Source organism: Littorina saxatilis, unplaced genomic scaffold, assembly GCF_037325665.1.
Source record: "Littorina saxatilis isolate snail1 unplaced genomic scaffold, US_GU_Lsax_2.0 scaffold_439, whole genome shotgun sequence".
NCBI lineage: Eukaryota > Metazoa > Mollusca > Gastropoda > Littorinimorpha > Littorinidae > Littorina > Littorina saxatilis.
In genome coordinates, this window is record NW_027128894.1 from 62,064 (window position 1) to 86,035 (window position 23,972).

The 23,972-nt window shown below is 42.8% G+C and overlaps 1 protein-coding gene and 1 long non-coding RNA gene across 2 annotated transcripts in view; both read left to right on the plus strand.

Annotated features, from left to right (window-relative positions):
- Window positions 1-23,972, plus strand: part of LOC138957213 (tetraspanin-18-like) — a 66,605-nt gene that overhangs the window by 25,805 nt on the left and 16,828 nt on the right. Inside the window, exon 2 of the mRNA XM_070328365.1 lies at window positions 22,297-22,382. Within this exon, the coding sequence (XP_070184466.1) occupies window positions 22,317-22,382 (66 nt within the window). The 5' untranslated portion in view covers window positions 22,297-22,316. The remainder of the gene's footprint in view (window positions 1-22,296; window positions 22,383-23,972) is intronic.
- LOC138957216 (uncharacterized) lies at window positions 6,641-9,441 on the plus strand. Its single transcript, XR_011452965.1, has 2 exons — window positions 6,641-8,792; window positions 8,847-9,441. It is a non-coding gene; the product is annotated as an uncharacterized lncRNA (long non-coding RNA).

Below are 23,972 nucleotides of genomic sequence, written 5' to 3' on the forward strand. Positions count from 1 at the left end.
TGCCGTTGTTTTTTTTGCCTTCTCTATCATTTATTTATTTTTTATTTTTTATTATTATTTTTTTTGGGGGGGGGGGGGGGGGCTTGGAGGAATCCTTCCTATAGGTCTTTTTCTTTTTCCAATCAAATTTGTAAAGTTTTAACAGACTTTATCAATAAACTAATATGTTAAAAATTCCTTATCTTCGTCTTCATCCGTCAGGCGGCCACAATCGTATCGATTATTCCGCCGCGTTGAGGATTTCACGTCGAAATAACAAGTGAGATGAAATGTAAATAAGTACTTCTTCTTCGTCTTCTGCGTTCTGCGAAACTCCCACGTACACTTTTGTTTTTATCAGTGCACGAGTGGGTTTTTACGTGTTCGACCATTTTTACCTTGCCATTTAGGCAGCCATACAAATACACAGTAATAATAAAAATAATAATAATGGACATTTTTATAGCGCTTCTCCACAGCTCGAAGCGCTTTTTACAAGTTCAATTTACAAGTTCAATCAAAAACACAACACAATATATACAACTAATACAATTTGTCTCAGATGAAAAGGAAAATACTCATCAAAGAGCACATATACATGCTTGCATGATGTAACCGTGTACCGAAACACTACGATCACCTCGGGAAGCGAAGTGCAATCAAACAGGATTGAAATAATTAGGGCTAATTTCTTAGCCCTATAAAAACTGGTATGCAAAACCCGAAGGTTTCCATGAACATACAGACAATCGGAAGCCACCAGACCCCATCACAAACAGAATTCTACAAACCACGGGTGTTGACTTAAAGGCCAACAACTCGGGTGCAGAGTCTGCTGTGAAAGGAGCGGTAGCCTCCCCTGTCACAATAAAATACAAAGAATCACATGTTTTCGCAACGCAGCACAGTGCACAGTCAAAAAACACGCAAACAAACACATACAACAGACACATGCTCACAACAAGCACACATTATGCATCTAGTCTATGGGGGTTTTATCAGCAGGCTACTGCATTCTGATCATCATCGCTCAACGGCTATCGCCAGTTATCTCTCTGACCGGACGCTAAAGTCCTACGCGAATCTATCAAAACAAGAATACAGAGTTATCTCCCATATGTTGTTCACGAGCAGTGTTCGCGAGACGAAAATGATTGCAGATTGGCCGACTTCGACAGTGGTCTCCGTTCTGTTCTTCACAGTTATGATAAAGACATCGTTCTAAGGTCAAAACAAGTCGAAATTTTGGGACTGCTGCCGGAAGGAGACCGTAATATATGGTTGCATCACTGTCAAAAATTCGTCTGCTCCAGCGAGCGCGGAAACCAAACGGTTGATTATCACGTGACACTTTTGCCATATTTAGAGTTGTTTGCACAGTAAATACAGCCGCGAAAAATAGCTCGCTTGAAACTGTCTTACATATCAATTCCTTTGTAATTTACAAATTACACAACACCATGAAAAATCATTATCGACGATCGCGAATCTGCTTACATCCATGACACATTACGAAAAGATCTAAATATGTAAAAATTCGATTTCCTCGCCAGACAAGGAAAATCAGGGATAGAATGAGACGAACTCATTTTGACCTGAGTTCAAGATGCAGGCTACTGCTGTTCGCTTTTGGCCCGGAGGGTGGCTGATCTCAACCAGCTCTGTTACTTTGACGAGCCCAAAAGGAAATCATAAGATCAAAGTGGTCTTCGTGAGAAGAAAAAAACCCACAAATACACTAAGCATGCCGTCTCTATCTAACTAAACCCCACAAATACACTAAGCATGCTGTCTCTATCTAACTAAACCCCTCAAATACACTAAGCATGCCGTCTCTATCTAACTAAACCCCACAAATACACTAAGCATGCCGTCTCTATCTAACTAAACCCCACAAATACACTAAGCATGCCGTCTCTATCTAACTAAACCCCACAAATACACTAAGCATGCTGTCTCTATCTAACTAAACCCCACAAATACACTAAGCATGCTGTCTCTATCTAACTAAACCCCACAAATACACTAAGCATGCTGTCTCTATCTAACTAAACCCCACAAATACACTAAGCATGCTGTCTCTATCTAACTAAACCCCACAAATACACTAAGCATGCTGTCTCTATCTAACTAAACCCCACAAATACACTAAGCATGCCGTCTCTATCTAACTAAACCCCACAAATACACTAAGCATGCCGTCTCTATCTAACTAAACCCCACAAATACACTAAGCATGCTGTCTCTATCTAACTAAACCCCACAAATACACTAAGCATGCCGTCTCTATCTAACTAAACCCCACAAATACACTAAGCATGCCGTCTCTATCTAACTGGGTTTTTGTCTTTCGAGTCCAAGTGTGTGGCACCCCTTTCTTGATTAATCGAAGGGTGTCGGCTGCGACTGTTGTTTCTCCAAATCCTGGCAGGTTGTTCCAGGCCCGGAGGGTACTGGGAAGGAATGAACACTTTTTGTATTGCGTTCTGGAATGGACCAGGGTCACGCGTTCGGAATGACTCCGCCGTTGTCTGGCCGGTGCAGGGATGATTTTGTCTTTGTTGAGTAAACCATCTTGGAAAGCGCCATGGCTCCGCCCAGACTTCGTTGTACGCAGGATACGAGCATCCTTCCACTTTGACACATACCCAAACTCCACACCCCGGCTAGTTTGTGTGTGGAATTTTTCGCTGGAAGACTTTGTAATTTCGTTAAAGTTTGACATCAACGTCAATTCTGCGAAAATATTTCAGCTCAACATTCTCAGTTTGCACAGGAATCAGCCGGTGTAACACGAAATTTTTACTCCCCAAAAAATTTACTCCGGAGTAAAAATTTCGGACGAAATTCTTACTCCGAGTAAATTTTTCGTACGAGGAAAGAACTCCCCAAGGCACGAAAAAATGACTCCCTCCACGAAATTTTTACTCCCCATTTTTTTTACTTCCAGTAAAAATCTCGTAGGCGAAAATGGGATACGGGCAAAGGGATAATGCCAATATGTGATCTCGCGCAAACGAATGTCGCGCTACCCTCCCTCCACCCCTTCCACCACCAAGACTAACAGGGGACAAGGGAGTATAAATTTCGTACACCTGGCATGGGAAGTTAAATGGCTCGTGTTAGGGTGAAGTAATTTATTCGTTTTTTATTCGTCAGGGGAGTAACATTTGTGTACGAAATGTTTACTGGGAATTCACCTGTCGTGGGGAGTAACTTTCTCGTGTAATGGGGGAGTGCTTTTTTCGTAAAGGGAGTAACATTTTCGTACGAAATGTTTACTCCGGAGTAAAAATCTCGTGGGAGTAATTTTCTCGTGTTACACCGGCCTGTTGGTTTGTTGTATGTGTCCGAGTTAAAGGCTGCTCTTTACTCCGGGTATAAACCTGGACAGATCTGCTTGATATACGCCATGGTTTACACGAAAAGGGATCGAGATACAGAAGACATTTATGCCGTGTGCACTATTACAAGAGGCGGTAGGAAAGGGATACTGTTGATCTGACCGTGGGTTTTTTTTTTTTTTTTTTTTTTTTTTGGGGGGGGGGGGGGATTTATTGGCTAAATGACGAATGTGAAGAATCCAGGGATTCCACTGTACCCTGATCTAGACGCACAGATTCTGTTTTTAGGATTTTTTTATTTTTATTTTTTTTTTTTTACTTATTCAGCCACAAATATAAACATATTCTACATACATAAAAAGCAAATACGCCTACAAAACCGCTTCAGTCCAACCACATTCCGCGTACACAATCATTACTTCCATCCCCATTTTGAAATATCGCAACAACAGACTTCCAGATATATAACACGATCATATGTGTTCTCTGTTTGCATGTTTGTCCAGTGTCTTGTCCCCACATAAAGCATATTAACTCTACCTGTCCCAAGATAGACCAAATGGTTCTAAGAAGACGTTAACACTGATTATCATCATCATCAGCTCATAGCACGATTTGATGGAAAACGCACCACACGTATGCTAATTATTAAATCAAAGGGAGACGCTGAGATAGCGCTGCTTCTCTATGGTACGTAACTGGTGATAAAAAGTAGTTGGGAGGCGCTGCCTGGCGGCTAGATCGGTGGCGCCCTCTTTGACGCGGCACCCAGGACTGAGGTGCACGACAAAGTTACCATCCAAACGGGAGCCATCCGCTGTGTTGGATTGGTTGAAACTGAGATGTGTTGTGATTTCAACGAATCAGAACCCGCGGTTTGTGATCTCCCGTTTGGGAGGCACCCACTTTTGGTTCGTGCATCTCAGCCCTGGTTACCCGCGTCACGTGCAGATACAAGAGGAACAACTTCGTTGAAGTAACCTCCCCCCGCGGGTTAGGGGGAAGAATTTACCCGATGTTCCCCAGCATGTCGTAAGAGGCGACTAACGGATTCTGTTTCTCCTTTTACCCTTGTTAAGTGTTTCTTGTATAGAATATAGTCAATGTTTGTAAAGATTTTAGTCAAGCAGTATGTAAGAAATGTTAAGTTCTTTGTACTGGAAACTTGCATTCTCCCAGTAAGGTAATATATTGTACTACGTTGCAAGCCCCTGGAGCAATTTTTTGATTAGTGCTTTTGTGAACAAGAAACAATTAACAAGTGGCTCTATCCCATCCCGCCCCCCCCCCCCCCCTTTCTCCGTCGCGATATAACCTTCGTGGTTGAAAACGACGTTAAACACCAAATAAATAAAGAAAGAAAGTTGAAGTAACCCACAAAGAGTACTCTTTCTGTGCACGTTTTACGACAGTGATTTAGTAAAGCTTTCAAGCCACTTGTTTTGGCAAAGTGAAGGCAGTTCTGCTGCGCGGTAGCATCATAATGTATGTACAACGCAGAACTGATGTTATGGTATATCTTTGGAAGCCGTGATCTGAGGGCCTTTATTTTCTCAGGTTTAATACCTTTAATCGTATTTTGTTTAGGAGTGTGCGTAAATGATGTCAAAATGTAAAGCTTTGTTGATGCAGAGAATGGTTTGCATCAGTTAAAAGGCACCTTTAAGGACACGAAATAAATCTCAGCTCTAACGATTTGTGTCTCGTGACTCGGCCGTCTTATCAGCTGAGATGTCTGTTTTTCTAAGTATATATGTTACAGTTAATCTGTGAAACCAGGGAATACGTGTATTAACTAAACTATTTTAGGTAATACATGAAGTAACTGGTTTTTTTCCGTCAGTTAATTCATGTATTACCTAGTTAATACACGTATTCCCTGGTTTCACAGATTAACTGTAACATACATATGCGCTGAGGGTCGCTGCGTCGTAACTAGGTCAATGCCATGGGGTCAGCCAAGGGAGGGTGTCACAGTGTGTTTCTGTTTCAATGTCGTACTCTTTGAAGCGGATTTTGCGCTTCTGTATTATAGCTATTCGTGTGGCCACACCTTTTTATGAAGCTTTCCCTTTCACTGTGCTTGTTTGAGCACTTAATAGGCCTTTACAATGTTATTGGTCTTCATATTTTGAAAACGAGAGTCCATAAAACTTTTGCTAAGTTCTGAAAGTTGTGCTGCTTTGAGCCCTTTGAGGAACTATCCCGCTAACGTGTAAGTATGGGTTTTACCCCTGCGGCGTGAACATTGTTCTGCACCCTTGCAGGAAGATGTGACTGTATTCATGTTTAGAGGTAGAACTAGTTTACACACACTTTGTTTTGAATCTATGGGCATTAATGCGGTAGTGTTCAGAAGTAGTGATCTTGTTTTGAGTAAATGCTTTATTGACAAAGATGAAAACCACGAAACACACACGCGCACACACAAACACACACGCGCGCGCACACACGCACACACACACACACACAGACACACACACACACACACACACACACACACACACACACACACACACACACACAACATTCAATAAGTGTTATCCCTCTGACGTCGAACCAAATCACGGCCAACAACCCAACATGTCGCCAGGTAAGAGTTTTGATTTCAATCTGGCACACACAAAGCGCCATGTTTGAGTGATGAATTGTCGTACCGCCGTCACTGTAGCACTTGTCGCTGACACAACTTTATTTACAGCTTCTTTCGTGGCTCAGCCTTTATCGATTATTGCCTTTGCTTGCCGGTTGTCGGTCGTGTTTATGAAAGGGAAAGGGGGAGTAATTGTGACACGAAGGCAAAAATAGCATCGGATGCATTACTGAGAAAGCTTTATCGTGGTCAACAGAAGTCTGATTGGAGTTATTCTTCGGCTCTTTTGTCGTGTTTATGCCTTGCGTCACTTGCGAATGAGACGTTATCGATCAACAACTTACGTTCTGTGTGGTTTATTTTGATCTCTATCGCCCCCACCCACCCACCCCCCCTCTCTCTCTCTCTATTTCTCTCCCCGTCTCCCTCTCTCTCCCTCTCTCTCTCCTCTTTCTCTCTCTCTCTCTCTCTCTCTCTCTCTTTCTCTCCCCCGTCTCCCTCTCTCTCTCTCCCCCCTCTTTCTCTCTCTCTCTCTCTCTCCCTCTCTCTCTCTCTCTCTCTCTCTCTCTCTCTCTCTTTCTCTCCCCCGTCTCCCTCTCCCTCTCTCTCCCGCTCTCTCTCCCCTCTTTCTCTCTCTCTCTCTCTCTCTCTCTCTCTCTCTCTCTCTCTCTCTCTCTCTCTCTCTCTCTCTATCTCTCTCTTTCTCTCTCTCTTTCTCGTTATCTCCCTCTCCAGTCTCTCTCTTTTTATCTGTCTCTCTTGTCTCTATTCTATGTTTTTTCTTCCTTCGTCTTTTTATCTCTATCTCTATACATTTATTGGCGAAAGCAATATTGTCAATGTAAGTGTATGTGCCTTTTCTGGTTATCAGAAATGCATCATTCGTGTGTTTCGAATAACATTAGTTTAGCGTGTCCTAACACCCCTCCACACCACCACCCACCCACCCACCTGCAGATAAACACTGACTTATCCAGAAATAGTCAAAGGACAAAAGAATGATACCAACAAAAACTGGCACAATATCGTGATTACAGGTATGTGTGCGTCACAGAATACGAACAAGGAAGTCCGGGTAAAGAAACGATCACATGATGTCTGATCCATAAGTTTATTTGTGTATTTTTAAGTCCACCATTCATGGCGAGCAAATTAACCGACCGCGCAAGTGGTAAATAACCACTCTCCCCTGTGTAGACACCTAAACAGAATGCCTGAGAAAATCTATTTTAAGGAATGATGCGGTTTAACCAAAGAAAGCCAAATGTACTCGATATGTCATTTTCTTTCTCCGTTTCATTTCTTTTATTTGCGTCCTTCTGTCTATCTGTCAGCAGTTTGGTTGCGATCTAAGCGATGGTTGATGCTCCCTGTGCTCGATGCCTATTAGGGACATGTCGTTATTGTTACGCTACATGTTGCTTTCTAAGCGATGGTAGATGCTCCCTGTGCTCGATGCCTATTAGGGACATGTCGTTATTGTTACGCTACATGTTGCGATCTAAGCGATGGTTGATGCTCCCTGTGCTCGATGCCTATTGGGGACATGTCGTTATTGTTACGCTACATGTTGCTTTCTAAGCGATGGTTGATGCTCCCTGTGCTCGATGCCTATTGGGGACATGTCGTTATTGTTACGCTACATGTTGCGATCTAAGCGATGGTTGATGCTCCCTGTGCTCGATGCCTATTGGGGACATGTCGTTATTGTTACGCTACATGTTGCGATCTAAGCGATGGTTGATGCTCCCTGTGCTCGATGCCTATTGGGGACATGTCGTTATTGTTACGCTACATGTTGCGATCTAAGCGATGGTTGATGCTCCCTGTGCTCGATGCCTATTGGGGACATGTCGTTATTGTTACGCTACATGTTGCGATCTAAGCGATGGTTGATGCTCCCTGTGCTCGATGCCTATTAGGGACATGTCGTTATTGTTACGCTACATGTTGCGATCTAAGCGATGGTTGATGCTCCCTGTGCTCGATGCCTATTAGGGACATGTCGTTATTGTTACGCTACATGCTGCTTTCTATGCGGAATAGGGATTTTTGATGAGTTGATTTTATAAGTTGACATGGGTGTTATTAACAAAAAATCAATTTAGCACAAATCTTACTCGTCACAAAAAGCCGCCGGGCTGTAGATTTTTAATTTTCTAATTTTGTTTAAAAACATTTTTATTCAAGTTTTAAAGACAGTACAACACAAACATACATGTCTCGGGAGGTTCATTATAACGAGAAAACTATATATTTATGAAATTAACAGTCAATTAACCTAACATTATAATTTTATGAAATTAAAAGTCTAAGACCCAAAATAGATGAATAATTTAATAAATTAATGTATCAAATAATTTGATTGTAGATTTTTGGTATGTGTCAAAGCATGGAGAGATATATGTGGTGATTAGTCAGATCGCTTACACGAATCACACAACATTGCAGATGAAAAGTGATCGTTAAAGTCTCGCCGCAAGATACTGTCATCCGTATGTTTGATTCTCCTTTTAGGATCACCCCTATAAGATTTTGGTTTAAACATAAGTTTATTTTAACAAAAATTACAACCATGACATGTATACAAAATACACAGGTAACAGCAACAAGCTGTAGAAGCTTACACATACATATAGTGGTGTTCCTGCATGGACATTACAACGTAAGGCGGTAACGGCTGAACAATTCGTCTAAATAAACCACGTCATAGATTGCGCTCCCGTCTTTCCGCCAGGGGGCGCTTCTTGGTTACTTTGTATGTTCAACACCCAAGAGAGGCAGTGCTGAGACTAGCGCTGTCTCTCACTTTGATTTGATTAATGATCATGCTTGAGGTACGTTTTGGAGCAAATCGTGCCGTGTGCGTCTATAATGTGACATAATGGTCAGCCTAAATGACCGTGGTCACAATATGGAAGAAGAAGAAGATTGTAGCTTGTTGTTGATCCGTGACATTCTTGAGACGAAACACCGAGGTCCCTTCGTGTACACTACATTGGGGTGTGCACGTTAAAGATCCCACGATTTGACAAAAGGGTCTTTCCTGGCAAAATTGTATAGGCATAGATAAAAATGTCCACCAAAATACCCGTGTGACTTGGAATAATAGGCCGTGAAAAGTAGGATATGCGCCGAAATGGCTGCGATCTGCTGGCCGATGTGAATGCGTGATGTATTGTGTAAATAAATTCCATCTCACACGGCACAAATAAATCCCTGCGCCTTGAATATGTGCGCGATATAAATTGCATTAAAAAAAATATATATAAAAAAAAAATTAAAAAATCCCTACGCTTAGAACTGTACCCACGGAATACGCGCGATATAAGCCTCATATTGATTGATTGATTGATTATATATTATGTCCATACTTTGTTGAACAAAACACTGTTTAAACCAAAAGTAATCGGCATTAATCGTGTTTGCTTTCACCAGAGACATACAATGTAGGTCTCTGCTTTCACATTGTGAGGTCAGTAAACTGTCCGTCTCCCCGACCCCGAGATAGAGAGATAGACATAACCCACGTTCATCCGATAACCGGCCGTCACAGTGACGATCCGCTCTAAGGGATGGTTGAAAGCAGCAAGAGGAAGACGTGTATCTGCTGTATATCTAAAGGAGGGCGGTGTCTATGTTTGCACAAAGGCCAGGTTACGAGGTAGATAAGAAGCCTGAATTTGCTCGAACCTTCCTTTGTGGAGACGAACAAAACAACGGTACATGTATACTTAGTATTGCTCAACACTGGCAGGTCAAGGTCACAGGAATAAATGTAGAATAATGATTAGCTATCTGAGGCACTAAAGGACAACATGATATGCGTTTTGAACACGCTTCGTTCTCTTGCTTCTTTTTTTAACTTAAAAAAAATGTTGTTTTTACTTATTTTTCAATAAGCTTTTGTAGTTCGGTTGAAACTCGACTTTCTGTCTTTCTTCCTCTGTTTCCTGGACGACACGGCTTCTAATTTCTTTTTTTTTCTTTTTTTGTTCCGTTCCTTCTTTTTTTGTCTCTCTCTCTTTCTTTCATAACATATATATATCTATTCATTTGTTATTTTTGTATTTGTGTGTTTGATAAATCGTTTGTTTGTGTTGTTGATTAATTAATTCATCCATTCATTCTTTTATTCGTTTAGTGGTGTATCCAGTTATCTGTCTGTGAGTAACCGACGTGTGATTTGTCGTCAGTGTTTCCATCAACTGGGCAGTTGTACAACATCATAGGCTTGCGGTACATCTATTATGTGTGTACGTGCTCACCAACACTGACAGCTGTTTCCATCACCAGACTCAGAGGGCGTGCTTGTTTTTACACAGGCGCATTAAGCTGTCGCCTTCATACATACAATTATAGATATCAGATGTAGTTCGTTTGCACTTACATATGCTCGTATATACTTTTTTTTTTTTTTTTATAAAAAGAAGACACGCCAGTTACCAGGTCAGGTAATTGTTTTGATCAATGTTTCCGCAGATAAACTGCATTCGTCGGACTGGTAAGAAAGTACGGATTATATACTATGTTGATCTGATCTTGTCACAAAGAGCAGGAATGGAATGGAGTTGGGAAGACAAGAGGTGGGAAGGCAAGAGGTGGGAAATCATTTTCAAAACCTCGGGTCTTAAAAAAAGACAGCAAGGATGTGTAGCCGAGGCTAGCGGTGGGGCGGGGGGAGGTGTGGGGGGGGGGGGGCAGACTGAGGAGGGGGAGTTAGAGGATTAGGGGACAAGGAAGTACTGCATTCAGGACGGACATTGGGAACCAAAGAGCTTCAACGAGAACAAAGAGCTGCAGTTATAAAACGTGAGTCAAATACCTGATTCGTCGACTTATCTCCCCCCCCCCCCCCCCCACCTACCCACCCCCCATCCCCTCGTTCTCTAGCATTCAAGCTGTATGATGTCACGTTGTGTGGCAGGCTCACGTGATCATACATAAATTAGGCAACCACTGCCTTTTAAAGGAGTAATAGCTAATGCATAAGACCCTCATATGTTGCTTCAAAAGTTTGAACAAAAGATAGTGGTTTACGCATAATGCTGCCATGCAGGAGGACAGCTCTCACTTAAAGTACACAAGAAAAATGTTCATTCAAAATGAACAGCGTCGATGCAATGTCCACCAAAGATTTATTTTGGGAAGTGTTAAAGGTTAGGGTCAAAAGTTAATGAATTGCATGTTGTGCTGGATATATAAATTGTTTATTTCAGTCAATGCTTGATTCATAAGTACATTTTTCAGCATGGTGCATCTACAGGAGGGTGCTCCAACAATGATGCATAGTGCCAACATTTAGCGCAAACTTTTCACAACAGTGCATTATTACCACAAAGCGCATACAGCGATTATATAGTAGCAAGTTGCACTAAACATTTGAACAAAATGCATTTTGTTCAAATGTTAACAGCACAGCACCAAGTTTTGCATAAGTGCACAACAGCACTGACCATTTCACAAAAGTGCATTACAGCTGTGACAATTTTACAAAAGTGCATTGACCATTTCAGGCAGATGGCTAACATGCAGATTTCGCTTTTGTCTGTCTTTCTTTGAAAAGTAGGCATGTTCAAGATCGATGAAGTCATGAGCAATTGGGTTAGATGACAGAAAAGATTCAAAAACGTCAGATTCAGTTAGATGACAGAAAAGATTCAAAAACGTCAGATTAACGGCATATTTTTTTAAGGGCTTATTTTTTTATGGGCATATTTTTTTAAGGGCTTATTTTTTTAAGGTCATAACAGAAATAAGGCCTTATTTCGGTAAGGCCTTAACAGAAATAAGGCCTTATTTCATTATGCCCTTATTTCCTTATGGCTGTAAATATTTAAGGCCTTATTTCTAAAATAAGGCCTTATTTATAGAAATAAGGGCTTATTTTGAAAAATATGGGCATATTTTCAAAAATATGGGCATATTTTTTTAAGGGCTTATTTTTTGGATTTTTGACCCTTTGTGCCAAGGATACATTGCAGTTGGACAGAAATGAACAGGTCGGTTAATTGATAAACACATTGATAATGGCTTTTGAGAAAATCAATCAATTCTGCAAAGGAATTAACTTGATGACATCAAAACTGCAGCGCCATTTGAAGAATGGTTACCATTTCTGTTTCTTTGATGGGAATCAAACAAATAAAAACATTGACTATCCAAGTTACCATGAATGGCAATAGTTGACTCCTGAAAAGTAGCAAGGATATAATTTGAGACGATAAACGCCTGATGCAATCCCTCCTCAAGGTCAGTCAACTCAAAACCTTCATCATTCGCAACATCAGTAGGCAACACAGCGGGATTCGTATGTCCAGAAATCATGTCGAAAAATATTACATTTCAAAAGCATGTCCAACCACAGTTGTTGGCAAGTGTTCGTGTCCGAAGTAGCCTTCAGTGTGTGTATATGTATTCATGTGACAGAGAACGTGACCTCATTGTTCAATCCTCTCTCTCTCTTCTTTCTCATTCGAACGCACACACGCAAGAACGTAGCCTACGCACGCATGCACGCGCACGCACACACACACACACACACCCCGCTGACGCACACGGCAAACCACGCACACACACACTGACTGTCGGCAAGCATCTCTTTTTGTTTTCTTTACCTTTGTTTATTGTGTTTTCGATATTTGTGTTTATTTTTTGCTTGACTTATCTGTTTTATTTTAATGTTTGCTATCCACATCGTGTGATAAATGTTTCTTCTCAGTCTCCGAGTCAGTTTAGTTTCTGCACGCCGCTTTGGTACTCCTTGTTTTTCTTTCTGGTGTTTTGTGCGCGACTGATTTGCGGATTTATTTTTATTCCTTTCATATGCAGTTGAAGTGTTGTGGGTGTTATTGTCTGTATATGCTATGTTGCGTCTGTGTATGCCTACAAGAATTTTGGGTGTAATGTGCCTGTGGTCTGCTCGCAGTCGAGCACAGAAAACATGGCGGCGCCCTGCAGGCAAATTCGTGGAAAGTCTTCCCGACCGCAGATACCAGCGTCGTCCGCGACGCTGGAATAATGCTGCCATGCAGGAGGACAGCCCTCACTTAAAGTACATAATGCTGCCATGCAGGAGGACAGCTCTCACTTAAAGTACATAATGCTGCCATGCAGGAGGACAGCCCTCACTTAAAGTACATAATGCTGCCATGCAGGAGGACAGCCCTCACTTAAAGTACATAATGCTGCCATGCAGGAGGACAGCCCTCACTTAAAGTAACTGTCGTAGAATAGGCAAAGACAGAGCACTCTTAGTGAATCGATAGTAAGTTTGGACTATTTCCACTTAATTACTTCCCTTGTTTGTATACGTGATGAACGTTACTAGTGGAACGCGTCACAGATGGTGCTCCCTTCTTTCCGCCAGGCGGCGCTTCTTGGCTACTTCTCATTTCCTACTTTTTGTTACCAACATCGAAGAGAGGCAGCGCCCAGAAGCTCATTCACTCATTTTGATTTAAATAATGTCCATACTTGTGGTGCGTTTTCGAGCCAACCGGGCCGTGTGCATCTATATATAAAGGTACAGTTGGTTCCTCCCATTCTTCACATTCGTCGAATTTCGCCACTGAGAAACTCTCACCAACAGTTTCCTTCTAAAGTCATTTTCTGTCTCAGATGTTTGAAATTGGAGACAAGCTGGCTACAAAAACACCGGTGTGTGTCGCTCAAGGCACAGTTTGACGCAATGGACGTCGGAGTACGTGTCGTGCGGAGATTTTCAAACTGAAGTTTGATAAATGACACCGGTGTACTTTGGGAGATTAATCCGGCCAAACAATTCCCAAGACAGCACTAACGACTAGGTAAGACCGTCCCTCCGTTTGGAGGCGCGCCAACACTCAACATCTTGACTGCTTCGTGTGCGAAGTTGGTATGTTTTCATGATTGAGTTTGTTCAAGCCGCTGATGCCGAAGTGGAGGGGTGGTATCATTCCATGTAAAAGTCTGACCAGATCTCAATCCGAATCATGGTTTACACGGTAAAGCACTGAGCCTGTCAGGTCATTGTGGTGTTGGCACGGTAAAGCACTGAGCCTGTCAGGTCATTGTGTTGTTTACACGGTAAAGCACTGAGCCTGTCAGGTAATTGTGGTGTTTACACGGTAAAGCACTGAGCCTGTCAGGTAATTGTGGTGTTTACACGGTAAAGCACTGAGCCTGTCAGGTCATTGTGGTGTTTACACGGTAAAGCACTGAGCCTGTCAGATCATTGTGTTGTTTACACGGTAAAGCACTGAGCCTGTCAGGTCATTGTGTTGTTTACACGGTAAAGCACTGAGCCTGTCAGGTAATTGTGGTGTTTACACGGTAAAGCACTGAGCCTGTCAGGTAATTGTGGTGTTTACACGGTAAAGCACTGAGCCTGTCAGGTCATTGTGGTGTTTACACGGTAAAGCACTGAGCCTGTCAGGTCATTGTGGTGTTTACACGGTAAAGCACTGAGCCTGTCAGGTCATTGTGGTGTTTACACGGTAAAGCACTGAGCCTGTCAGGTCACTGTGGTGTTTACATGGTAAAGCACTGAGCCTGTCAGGTCATTGTGGTGTTTACACGGTAAAGCACTGAGCCTGTCAGGTCACTGTGGTGTTTACACGGTAAAGCACTGAGCCTGTCAGGTCACTGTGGTGTTTACATGGTAAAGCACTGAGCCTGTCAGGTCATTGTGGTGTTTACACGGTAAAGCACTGAGCCTGTCAGGTCACTGTGGTGTTTACACGGTAAAGCACTGAGCCTGTCAGGTAATTGTGGTGTTTACACGGTAAAGCACTGAGCCTGTCAGGTCATTGTGGTGTTTACACGGTAAAGCACTGAGCCTGTCAGGTCACTGTGGTGTTTACACGGTAAAGCACTGAGCCTGTCAGGTCACTGTGGTGTTTACATGGTAAAGCACTGAGCCTGTCAGGTCATGGTGGTGTTTACACGGTAAAGCACTGAGCCTGTCAGGTCATTGTGGTGTTTACACGGTAAAGCACTGAGCCTGTCAGGTCATGGTGGTGTTTACATGGTAAAGCACTGAGCCTGTCAGGTCATTGTGGTGTTTACACGGTAAAGCACTGAGCCTGTCAGGTAATTGTGGTGTTGGCAGTCGACTGTTCTGATTTCATCTCACGACCTTACGGGTCCGTGTCCCTGTCTTACGGCCTGTGTCGTGTGTTCTTCTTTAAACTTCGTGTGTTAACAAAGGGAGGGAGAAGGGTTTGCAGGAAGGGCGGGGGGGGGGGGGGGGAGGGGGGGTCGCAGAGTTTTGTATAGGGACCAGGACGTACTGCTTTCAGGGTCGACATTCAAAACCAAAAACGTCAACAAAAACGGGCACCTGCTGTGTCAATTGTAATGCAATACCTGCTCACGCCTCACAAACCTAGTAATCTGGCGTGACACAGTGGCAGCAATGTTAGCACTTCGTTGGATTTCTTCTCACGAACCTAAATATAGGTCGCACAACAAATAACAACTGTATATTATTACTGCTGTGAAAAACCCCAAATTTCTAGAAGAAGCCACTGCCCAACCCCCGGGCCCACCCAAATCGTCCCCCCCCCCCCCCACCCCACCCCACCGCCCGACACGCCCGCACACACAGTCGCCCTCTTTCTTTTTGAATCCTGTGCAGATCAGTTCCAAGAGTTCCACATTTAGATGTGACTTCAGGCCATTGAGAATATACTAGATCATTTGTAGTCACACACACCAATGTCGTGTGTGACTCTACCTCTGTCAGTCGTAAACAAGTGCTCGTCTCGTGAGCGTGTCTGGGTCGCTGTGTCGTATACCTCAGTTGTGTGTGTGTGTGTGTGTGTGTGTGTGTGTGTGTGTGTGTGTGTGTTTACATTGAATACCACATCCAGTTCCACACAAACACACTCACACAATACACACATACACACCCACACACACACACACACACACACGCACACACACACACACGCACTGAAACACACGCACTCTCTCTCTCTCTCTCTCTCTCTCTCTCTCTCTCTATCTCTCTATCTCTCTCTCTCTCTCTCTCTATCTCTCTTTCTCACGAGGTGGTGTGAATGTGAGTGTGGACGTGGATATATGATTTACTGCAACATTCAAAACAAAATCATGTGCTTTTGCATTTTGGAAATAAATTCTATTGATTGATTGATTGATTGAGATGAGTCTGAGGTGGGTTCATCAAAAACTCACTGTCAGTTAGATTTTGAATGTAGACGTCGAACGGAACTACACACTTCTCAATTGTTTGTAAGAATTTGGCTGAGAACAAGACAGAGAATAAGATCGATGCTAGCTGAATAGATCCCGTGTGACCCCCCCCCCCGGGTTCTCCAGACAAGAAACCTAAACAACTAACCAACCACACCACACTCCCCCACCCCCCCCCCCCCCCCCCCCCCCCCCAACCTTTTCCACCCACTGTAATCACACCACACCCTACCACCCCTTCCCAACCACAACCAGTGTTCGCCTCAGACTCTCTGCTCCAAATCACCCAGACCAGTTTGGAATAGAAGTAATAAAAGTAAAAGCGAAGCTGTTAGGGACGATTCTCGTTATCCAGTCAAGTTATACACACCTTAGCTTTGTATACATGTATACGTCACTAATTTTGTACTGCTCAGATTGAAATGTTTTCGTTCAGCTTGAAAGGCTTATTCTCACGTTACGTCGTTAGTCGTCTGATTCATAAAGGCGCCTATTTTGAATCACACTTCCTTATTGTGCATGCATAGTTATGCTTCAATGCACTGGAGTTACTGATTGTTTGCGTATTGTGAAGTCCAACCTTTGAGCACTACATAACCGAACAGAAACGTTGACACTTTAAAGCTGTGGTCTATTTATGACTTTCCGGGGCTACGAGGTTGAAAAATAGGGACAAAATCATGTACAGATTTCTGTACAGCAAACATTACCCGAAACCCCACCTATACGGCGTGTATGACCTTGAGAGCTTCAGTCAACGCTTGGATTTTGCAGTGGTAACATCCGGTTTGCTCTCGCAGAGCTGAGCATAATTGTCGAGAAGGATCGAGCAGAAAAAATAAACGACTTGGCAGGGATTCGAACTCAAGGCCTCGGGGCCTCGAAATGTCGGGGCCGATGTCTTAACCGCTAGGCCACTTCACCAGTGTTGTCAGAGATAAAAAAATGATAATTTTATATCATTCTACGCTTGAATTACCATTCATGCGTTGCAAAAACGTAACTTGAAAATTGACATTAAAATTTTCCTTTATTTGCAAACATGTTTCACGGAATCGCAGTACATGTTTACACCGTCATGCTACACGACATTCGCGCCTTGCAAATAGCTGCGATATCTCTATTTACAACATGCAAGAAAATGACAAGAACAGTAATTGAATTTCTCCAAAGCTCTGCGCAGTTGAAACCAGACATCTAAGAAATAGTTATACATGTATTCACTTCTGAACAATGGGCGGATAGAGATATAAATCATGCTGCTTCAAGAATAACATAACATGAATTCATATCAATGTTTTTCCTTCTTTTTCTCAATTGTCGCAGTAGCCTAGTGGTTAGAACATCAGACACGAAGTCTCGGGGTCGAGAGTTCGAACCTTCGCCGGGGCGTTTATTTTTTCCCCTTGATCTCTCTTGAAGATAAAATATGATCAGTCTTGAGAGAGCAAACCGGATGTTATCCCTGCAAAATTCAAGCGTTGACTGAAGCTCTCAAGGTCATACACGCCGTATAGATGGGGTTTCGGGTAGCGTTTGCTGTACAGAATTCTGTACATGATTTTCATCCTGTCTTTTTAACCTCGTAGCCCCGGAAAGTCATAAATAGACCACAGCTTTAAAGAAAAAGGCGCGGTCAATTTCTGCCTTGGGTTTTGTAAACAACTCACCTACGACGCTGACAAACTCATTCTGCTACATGCATGTGTATTCTTATGGGCAGAATATACCTGCGCAGTTTCAGCGGCACAGACGACGCACGGCCTATTATTTATGCCGCGATAGGGATTATGACGAGTACTTGGCCTGTTTTCCTTTCATGCAACGTGTAGCGGGCTGGGATAATCTGCAGTGCGTCGTCGGTCCTGCTGAAGTTACATAGGTGAGCGGAGCCCCTTAGCTGCATGACTCTCACTTAGCGTAACGTGAAGTTGAATTGTCGACATTCAAAACAAAAAAAAACGTCAACAAACACGGGCACCTGCAGTGTACACCGTAATGCAATACCTGCTCACGTAAGAAACGTGTAACGTCTTTGAGAAAAGACTTCAAACACATTGTGTAAATCGTGAGCTGTAACTAACAGCGGCCATGCGTTGCTCAGAATCACAATAGCCCGCTCAGAGAAAAGTCGCTCTGGATTGGTCTATGCAACGGGCTCACAACGAGGCAAATCGCTTCACGATGGCGACGAAGAAAGCACAATTGCTGCGAGATATGAAAAAAGTTGTACTTCTTAACTGAACTAGTAGACGATTCGGTCAGTGAAATCGTCAGAGAGAATGTAGTTATGATGGGAAATTTAGCTGGGGTAGTCCCTGAACCTTGAAAAGCGGTGGATCCCTCGGGTCACGTCGAAAACCACGCCGAGAAGATCGAAACACGCTACACGGCATCGCAGTGGAAACACCGCCGCCATCTTGCATAACGCGACGGGCGGTGGGCGAGCATATACCATTACCAAAGCCGCTCGCCAAGTGCTTCGCGAGCACTTTCCTGCTCTGCTCTAAGAAACGGCTTTTTGTCATTCGCACTGCGAGCGACCCGTGGCGAACCGCTCTGGGTAACTCGTCTCGGTAAATATCTCTCTAAATGTAGACATCGTACACACCAACTCAATCTACTATATATACATTCTAATTGCACTAAACTATATGCAGATATTGTTGAAATGTAAAGTTTAACAGATTATAATTCCATTCAATCGAACAAAACTATATATGAGGTGTTGAAAAAAAGGCTTGGACTTGGAGAAATGTGTGCGAACCGTGAGCAAATTCTTGTCCAAACAACCAAATTTAGACAAATTGTGAATAGAGCTACTTAAAAAATAAGTGTTGGGTGTTTGTCAATGTCAATGTCAGCCATGTTTCCGGGTGCGCCATCGTTCCTCTTTTAGTCCACCTATTGAAAAGAGCTCGATTTTCCTTATGTAATATTTGAAGCAGAACTACATTTGGAAGACAGGATCTGTGTGCGTCAAGAAGGTGACATGAGTGGCTTGACATGCCCGGAGTTGGCTTCTGAGGTCACTGTGTTTGTCTCGGCTATCCTGTTGAATTTGATCTTGTTCCTGTTCGTCTTGGTTTATCTTTCTGTGGATATGCTTCTGTTGTCGTTGTTGTTGTTGTTGGAGGTGGTGGTGACGTGGGGGTGGTGATGATAATAAATAGAGCAGAAGAAGAAATTGGATTTAAAACCTTTTTTGAGCGTGTTTATTGGAGAAAGTCAGAAGCAATAGAGTGTGATACACAGAACACAATCGAAAACAAGTCGCGTAAGGCGAAATTACTACATTTAGTCAAGCTGTGGAACTCACAGAATGAAACTGAACGTAGTCCGCCGCTAATGCAAAAGGCAGTGAAAGTGACGAGCCTGTTTGGAGCGGTAGCGGTTGCGCTGTGCTTCATAGCACGCATTACTGTACCTCTCTTCGTTTTAACTTTCTGAGCGTGTTTTTAATCCAAACATATCATATATATGTTTTTGGAATCAGGAACCGACAAAGAATAAGATGAAAGTGTTTTTAAATTGATTTCGAAAATCTAATTTTGATCATAATTTTTATATTTTTAATTTTCAGAGCTTGTTTTTAATCCAAATATAGCATATTTATATGTTTTTGGAATCGGGAAATGATGAAGAATAAGATGAACGTAAATTTGGATCGTTTCATACAATTTTGTTTTTTTTACAATTTTCAGATTTTTAATGACCAAAGTCATTAACTAATTTTTAAGCCACCAAGCTGAAATGCAATACCGAAGTCCGGCCTTCGTCGAAGATTGCTTTGCCGTAATTTCAATCAAATTGGTTGAAAAATGAGGGTGTGACAGTGCCGCCTCAACTTTTACAAAAAGCCGGATATGACGTCATCAAAGACATGTATCGAAAAAAAGAAAAACACGTCCGGGGATATCCTTCCCAGGAACTCTCATGTAAAATTTTATAAAGATCGGTCCAGTAGTTTAATCTGAATCGCTCTACACACACACACGCACATACACACATACACACACACACACACACACACACACACACACACACACACACACACACACCACACACCACGACCCTCGTCTCGATTCCCCCTCTACGTTAAAACATTTAGTCAAAACTTGACTAAATGTAAAAAGATAGGCGGAAGGAAATTCCCAACTTTCTGTAATTCGAACTTTATAAGAGCAAAAAACCCACGTGTGTAGTACTTTGCACAACAGCCAGCATTGCAAAGGACAAGAGTCCGGGTGATATGTTAGTCATCCAATAAAATCATCCAGATTCAAGTGCTACATTTCTAGACATGTTCAAGCGCATTATATTGCAAGGGAATATTTTGTATTTCTACTTGCAGGTCACCACGACCTCACCGACTACCCACTTAGTTTTAAACAAGTAATATTCGCCTACAGGCGAAAGCTGATATCAACACTTTTTTTACATTTAGTCAAGTTATGACTAAATGTTTTAACATCGAGGGGGGAATCGAGACGAGGGTCGTGGTGTATGTGTGTCTGTGCGTGTGTGTGTGTGTGTGTGTGTGTGTGTAGAGCGATTCAGACTAAACTACTGGACCGATCTTTATGAAATTTGACATGAGAGTTCCTGGGTATGAAATCCCCGAACGTTTTTTTCATTTTTTTGATAAATGTCTTTGATGACGTCATATCCGGCTTTTCGTGAAAGTTGAGGCGGCACTGTCACGCCCTCATTTTTCAACCAAATTGGTTGAAATTTTGGTGAAGTAATTTTCGACGAAGCCCGGACTTCGGTATTGCATTTCAGCTTGGTGGCTTAAAAATTAATTAATGACTTTGGTCATTAAAAATCTGAAAATTGTAAAAAAATAAAAAAAAAATTATAAAACGTTGCACATTTACGTTTATCTTATTCGCCATCATTTGCTGATTCCAAAAACATATAAATAGGTTATATTCGGATTAAAAACAAGCTCTGAAAATTAAATATATAAAAATTATTATCAAAATTTTTTTTTCGAAATCAATTTAAAAACACTTTCATCTTATTCCTTGTCGGTTCCTGATTCCAAAAACATATAGATATGATATGTTTGGATTAAAAACACGCTCAGAAAGTTAAAACAAAGAGAGGTACAGAAAAGCCTGCTATCCTTCTTAGCGCAACTACTACCCCGCTCTTCTTGTCAATTTCACTGCCTTTGCCATGAGCGGTGGACTGACGATGCTACGAGTATACGGTCTTGCTGAAAAATGGCATTGCGTTCAGTTTCATTCTGTGAGTTCGACAGCTACTTGACTAAATATTGTATTTTCGCCTTACGCGACTTGTTTTTAACTGCATTCGGTACATGTCGTCTGCTTCAGCTGAAGTGTATGAAGCGCAGAATGTATGTGTTGTTGTTGTTGAGTGTTTACAGTACGTCTCTTTTGCTAAAGGCGCCCTCCTCCTCTTGTGGGTGACCATGCAGGCCACTGCAGATCCTTTTGAATTGTCTGTGAATTAATTTCTTTACAAAAAAAGCCACTATTATCATTCTGCGAAATCCCTCGATCAGACCACCCCACCATGCACAGGGAGCGGTCAAGTTTGGGGGGCTGGGTGGCGTCCTGGGCTGAGATGTACGACACAGTTACCATCCAAACGGGAGCCACCCGCAGGCTCCCGCAGTGTTGGATTGGTCTAACTTGACATTTGTTGGGATTTCAACGAATCAGGCCCCGCGGTTTGTTCTTTTCCGTTTTGGTGGTACCCACCTGGACTTGTTTGTCAATCGGCCCTGGTGTGTGATGTTTCAATGGCCATGCATACAGTAATGATGTATCTTCTCTCTGCTGTGTGTTTCAGGTTAAAGCCCAACCGTCAAGACGCCATGTATAAAGTACTAATGTATCTTCTCTCTGCTGTGTGTTTCAGGTTAAAGCCCAACCGTCAAGACGCCATGTATAAAGTACTAATGTATCTTCTCGCTAGCTGCTGTGTGTTTCAGGTTAAAGCCCAACCGTCAAGACGCCATGTATAAAGTACTAATGTATCTTCTCGCTAGCTGCTGTGTGTTTCAGGTTAAAGCCCAACCGTCAAGACGCCATGTATAAAGTACTAATGTATCTTCTCGCTAGCTGCTGTGTGTTTCAGGTTAAAGCCCAACCGTCAAGACGCCATGTATAAAGTTCTTATGTTTCTTCTCGCTGCTGTGTGTTTCAGGTTAAAGCCAAACCGTCAAGATGGTGGCCGGATGTGGAATGACGTGTATCAAGTACATCGTCTTCGCCGTAAACTTCCTCTTCTTTGTAAGTAGAATTTTACAATACCCCCCCCCCCCTCCACCATCACCCCCTGTTAAACCCTCAAACGATCTAAGAAAATCAGGTATTCAAGAAGGGAGTCTTAAAACGGGGGTACATGGAGGGAGTCTTTAAACGGGGGTACATGGAGGGAGTCTTTAAATGGGGGTACATGGAGGGAGTCTTAAAACGGGGGTACACGGAGGGAGTCTTAAAACGGGGGTACATGGAGGGAGTCTTTAAATGGGGGTACATGGAGGGAGTCTTAAAACGGGGGTACACGGAGGGAGTCTTAAAACGGGGGTACATGGAGGGAGTCTTTAAATGGGGGTACATGGAGGGAGTCTTAAAACGGGGGTACACGGAGGGAGTCTTAAAACGGGGGTACACGGAGGGAGTCTTTAAATGGTGGTACACGGAGGGAGTCTTTAAATGGGGGTACACGGATGGAGTCTTTAAGTGGGGGTACACGGAGGGAGTCTTTAAATGGGGGTACATGGAGGGAGTCTTTAAATGGGGGTACACGGAGGGAGTCTTTAAATGGGGGTACACGGAGGGAGTCTTTAAATAGGGGTACACGGAGGGAGTCTTTAAATGGGGGTACACGGAGGGAGTCTTTAAATGGGGGTACACGGAGGGAGTCTTAAAACAGTGGTACATTGAGGGAGTCTTAAAGTAGGGGTACATAGAGGGAGTCTTACAACGGGGGTACATTAAGGGAGTCTTCTAAAAGGGGTACATAATACAGAGGTTATGAACAGAAAATCGGAGAAAATAAGGTCAAACAAAGGGGGGAGTCTGTAATTTGGGGATCTTAGAAAGGATTTCCTTTATCGATTTTGAGTGATCGTTGAGGAAAAGTATCGCTCACAAGTGAAAATGAGTCGGCCACACCCAACTTCCTGCTCTGTAGTGCATAGACGTCAAAAAGCAGTATGCAGTGATTTGTACTTGCAATGACAGTCAGTCGTAAAACACGTTGTTTTCTTGACACCATGAACATTACCGTAGGCTTAGCCACGGGCGTAAGCTCAACTTGGGCGAAAAGTGCACTTATTGTTATTTAAAATCGTGTAATTCTATGCCCACATCGTGCCCCGTTGAAACCCGTATCCTACTCGGTGCATTCTTTTCATGTACATTTCCCGATAATGACTAGGGAGTTTTATGCTTGAAATCCCCAGTCACGTTATTCATGCTTTTAATACAACGCTAAGGGTTGAAAGTTTAACAAAAGACATGAGTCGCGAAGGTGTTCCGGCGTGGGTTGAGTAGGAGAAAAGACGGGACGGGGGGGGGGGGGGGGGGGGGGGGGGGGAGGGGGGTAACTATAGTTTCTGTTAGGGTTGGGAGTGTGTTGGGATATCATGTTCTTGGAAATGAGGTGTCAAAAGCTCTCCTAAAAATAATGTACCTCCCTATAAAAAAAAGTCGTTGATGGTGTCGTTGATTCCAAGACTTTTGCTTGCTCCTTTGTAATCTAACGAAGAAAAAAAATCAAAAAGAATATTTATTTTTTAAATCTGAAGTCATATTCTGTAGCCACTTGCTATGGCGTTGTGACCTCCCCCCCTCCCCCTCCCCCTCCCCCTCTCC